The sequence below is a fragment of the Opisthorchis viverrini genome, assembly GCF_000715545.1.
Source record: "Opisthorchis viverrini unplaced genomic scaffold opera_v5_183, whole genome shotgun sequence".
NCBI lineage: Eukaryota > Metazoa > Platyhelminthes > Trematoda > Opisthorchiida > Opisthorchiidae > Opisthorchis > Opisthorchis viverrini.
This window is the reverse complement of record NW_008751841.1, coordinates 403,203-407,890: the sequence shown is the minus strand read 5'-3', so window position 1 is coordinate 407,890 and position 4,688 is coordinate 403,203. Positions and strand designations below refer to the sequence as shown.

The 4,688-nt window shown below is 39.1% G+C and overlaps 1 protein-coding gene across 1 annotated transcript; it reads right to left on the bottom strand.

Moving 5' to 3' along the window:
• Positions 1–1,042: 1,042 nt before the first annotated feature.
• On the bottom strand, positions 1,043–2,761 carry T265_14376 (hypothetical protein; the record flags this gene model as incomplete). The annotated part of the gene is made up of 2 exons (XM_009173381.1): positions 1,043–1,171; positions 2,597–2,761. Coding segments are annotated over 2 exons (294 nt in total), but the record flags the coding sequence as incomplete, so codon positions are not given.
• Positions 2,762–4,688: the final 1,927 nt, after the last annotated feature.

Below are 4,688 nucleotides of genomic sequence, written 5' to 3'. Positions count from 1 at the left end.
TCGCGTCAGTATTGTGTAGTTGAAAATTTCTTACGACAACCAGCCTTGCTTTCGATCAACTGCTTCATAATAATGCCTGACACACACTGGTTCAGCAAGGCGTGTCTGTGTGAATGAGTCTGTTTCTTCAGTGAACACTTGCCTATCCTGAAGTTTTGACCATGTGAAAGAGATTATACACCATTTGGTGAAGACTACTCAAAAGTTCACGATTGATTTCATCAATCGTTGAATTTATCAAGCAGCTGCAAGCCATGAGGCCTCGTCAACATTGCGTTCAACTTGAACCCAAATTCGACGGAGTCTGTTCACGATTTATTTTGGCTTTAACTCAAATGAATCCAAAAAGTTTGTGAGACTTTTTAGTTTGGGTTCATTTTAAATTTCATCAAGAAAATATACTGCAATACCTTGTAAGTCCTACTAACGTAACCATAAAATTAAACCCCGGAAATATTATCAGGAACGGAGATGTATTTAGAACCCAGCTGGGTATCCCAGTAAACCAAATCTAACTACTATTTATTTGAGAAAACTGTTTATGCTTTCCACTTATCAGAACTGTCTTTGTTGTGTTCCTGTATACTGTTATCTATACACTGAAATTTAGACAGGATCATTCCCACAAAACATCATACTTCAAAGATATTAAGAAACCCCCAGGTAGACGTTCCATATTTTTAGGAAGCTAGTTTGTTATCTCTCTAAATGGTACTTGGAGAGCATCATAGAACGAAATCTTATGTTTTTTTCGTAGGAAATTCAGAACACGGCGATTCGATCTTGAAGTTCTCAATCTTCTCGCCATAAATATGAGTATCCGTTGAAAATTGGTGCATGATAGCCCTCGAATGTTGCCCCAACTTTGAAATGTAACGAATTTCCCAAAGAAACCACAAAACATTTACTCTGGCAAGGCAAAAAATGGTTTCAACAATAAACGGTGCAAGCAAGTTACTGATCCATTTGTAGTGTCACTTTAGAATACGTAAACGTTCCATTAACACAGTTTTTTGGACCACTTGGCAATGGACATTCACCCTCATTTGTACTGGTTGATTTTGGAACGTAAAACGTCTTCTCTGGCTCCAGTGAATGAGTCCACTTCCCGCCCATTTTTCAAGAAGATAAATGTTGGGTAATGGTAGAAATCGAATATTGTTGAAACATCCTGGGCAGATCAAGGAAGAAGAAAAAACACGAGTACATTTTTCATTTAATGGCGAGAATTAAAATGTAACTTCCGACACTACATCAACCATAACATTTCCATAAATTTGTAAAAATTGATTGCGACAGACGAGTTGAAATCGTGATGGTTTAAAATCCATTCGGAATGTGAAGAATCAGTGTGCACTTGACCATATCTATATCTTTATTAATTTCACCTAGAAATATCAAAACCAGAACTCTGTAACTCAGTGGAACTAAGTGTGTCCACACACATTTTGGAACGTTTTCTCGAAATATTAGTCCATTTTGGTGTTCGAAAAAATGGTCAACAAGCTATTGGTGATGGCAGCATACGTCACGAGCTGGTCGCCTATTTCGATTCGCACGCTAACAGTGATCAAATCTCTAAACGTCTGCACACAGTTTTAGGTCAACCATGGTTTGTGGGGAGCCAAATTTTATGCTGCACGAAAGTTGTTGGTTCTGATGTAGATCAGATCGTCCACTAGAATCGCAGAGGCCTGATACAGGTGGCCAACTCTCCAATAAATATATATAGCATTCTTCAACTACATTAAGCTTGTCTAGTTTGATAAGCCCGTAACCTATAAGTCTTCACAAAACAAATCCCTCACTATCTACCGTCGTGCACTTAAACTTTCTACCTCATATCCACCACAGGTATTTTCGGCAAGAATGGCTCAGATTCTGTTAACTAGGAAACTTTATAAGTTCGCATATGCCCTCTGTGCATGTAAAATATTATATGAAGCAGTCACTGAGATACAGTCACAAACACTTGTCACAATCTGTCAAGAATCGTTCTCACTCAGAAAAAGTTACGCTGCATTTTCCTTGCATTACTGCAACTAATCGATCGCCATATGCGTTCTTCTCGAGCTTGTCAGTATTACCCATCTAGAGAGTAAAATATTTCAGAAATAATATCTTTCAAAAAAGTACGTATTCACGCAAACGAGAGAGGCCACGCTAATCACTCTCTGCTCAATGAATTAAGGAAACCACAATAGGCGATTTCGAGGGAATTCATTAGTCCCTTCTTAGGGTTTTACTATGGACTGTTAGACAAAGGGGGACTGATTTCCACTTTTTGTACGCTCGGACTAGCCAAAAGAGACAAACAGTGAACAGTGGATTATTAATACATATCAAAAATAAACCTGACAATATATATATATATCTAAAAATACGTAACCAGTATTTTTTGGTCGAAACTGTTGCGACCATATTCACAACTGAAGGAAAATAAAGTTAGTATCTGGAGTAATTGGCGTACTAATCAAGCAATTGCTAGACTTGGTCTAAAACATACTGACTAGGTTTACAGAAGAATGGCACTCGCTTAAAGCCGAGGTCAGTCTACTTCCAACAGTCATACTAACCAAGCAATTCAATGACTCACTCTGGTTTTATCTCCGTTCACTTTGAGAAACACGACGTCCCTGTATTCCGCAGCCAGACGTTCATAGACTGGAGCTATACTTTTGCAAGGCCCACACCGATCGTTGTAGAAGTCAAGAATAATCAGCTTATTTTCACTCCGCTTTTTCGCCCTATCCAGTTGTTTCTGTCATTAAAAATAAGTCAATAATTTGTTTAAAAACTTGATTACTCCAACTGTTTTTTGAACTGTAATGCATATAGTTAGTAATGAATAGATAGTAATGCATATGCAGTTAGTTTTATTGGAGCGGCAAACAAAATATACGCGGAATAATAAAAAAATGTCATGCTGCTTACTACAGAGGTAATTTCCTTTACAAGTCCTCCTGAATAACGTAAGAGCATCGGGACTGATGTACAGAGTAATGGTAGCCAAGTTCTGATGTCTGCAACGACGGCACTCGTGAAATATTATGGTTTATAATTCAACGGATGCAAGTCGTTTCGGCGTTTTGAGTGCACATGAAGTGAACAGATATGGTATAGGTGACAAAGAACTAATAAAAATCAGCGGAAAGTGCTCTTTCGTCATTCCGATTCTGAAACTCTCAAAATTAATCTGAGCTAGTCGGTCAAACGATGATAAATGCGTGACAGCATCCACAGCGTTTATAATTGCCAATACAGAAAATGCTGCATTTAAAATGGGACGAAAATTAGCATAAATGTGACTTCCTGTCAAGATGAATTACTACATTGTAAAAGCTTACGTCGAGCTGCGTCACAGGCTTTATGTGGTTGGAAAATGGGAAGGACATACCATCCAGAGAATAGGTGAAAATCCCTTCAACAATGATTTTATTCGATAAGCACAGTCTCATCGGGCAAAATACCCCTGTCCACATCAAATGAGATTGAAGAAACTAGACAAAACACGGGTGCGGTTGGCTCAATCTACCGTCCCAGCCCTACGTGCCGGAATCTCCTTTTAAATTTAGCCTTCAAGGTAAGTCGTTTCGTAAGTTACAGAACAGCAGGGGCAGCTAGTTTCCATTATCTTGCATTATTGGATTTCACAGGCTAGATTTAACCAGGAACTATGAGTTGAGTGTCGGAAATCAGTTTCATGAGTGACCTCGTGACTGTATTTTTCAAGGTTGCGGGATTTGTAGTTAGCTTTCTCAACTTCGTTAGCTTATTCTAAGTCTTTTTAATCAAAACAAAACAAAGAACCTTGTTTAACTGGCGACTGTATCGCACTTAACGTTTCAGGTTTCACGGGACAAACGATACTGAGCTGACAGTCTTTTGGAGCCATCGGCATCCATTACATGAAAACTTGTTGAAGGTCGTCTTCAGGACTTTGCTTGCTACTTGTACCATGCAATCGATCATTGCGTTTCCACCGTTTGTGTACGATGGTATGAAATACAATAATTCTGAGTGTGGGGCATGCGATGAGGACTTGGGAAGAGATATATTTAGCCCCGACTTGTAACAGCAGTCTCAGAGTTGCACAACCAGCCATCACATTAGTTCTGAGTAGGCGAACCTGAATGTCAGCGTACACCATCCGCTTTTTAGCCTAACTACCAGCGCTGAGGTTGCGTGAAACATAGTGTTCATAGAACAAAATATGGTTCCGCAGAATATTGCCCTTTTTCTGCCCTGTCCTGCAAGCATACAGGAACGGGGCCCCTTTTCTCGAATACGAAAGGCCGACGAGATCAAGTAGGTTACTTCATTATCGATGAGAATATTTGACGTTATTATCACCATTGTCATTTATTAAAGACGAATTGAAAGGATCCGTTTATAATATTGAAAGGAAGGGTCCAACCAGTTGCTTGGTTGCTTTTTGCAGAGTGATTCAGATTTACATCCCCTTCCCCAGGTTTTCATCATGAGGATTCGGAAAATTATGGTGCCAAGTGGTTGGTGAAGTTAGTTAGCCGTCACGTTATTTCTTATCTTGTCAGTGAGTGGCAAAGATCTCTTAAATACGCGTTATTTGGGCCTTAATATTGCGAGAGTGCCAAACTATATGCTAAAGATTCAAATCCAATACAGTATCGGTGTCCTGTAGTTATCGTTTTAATATTAAAAACTAC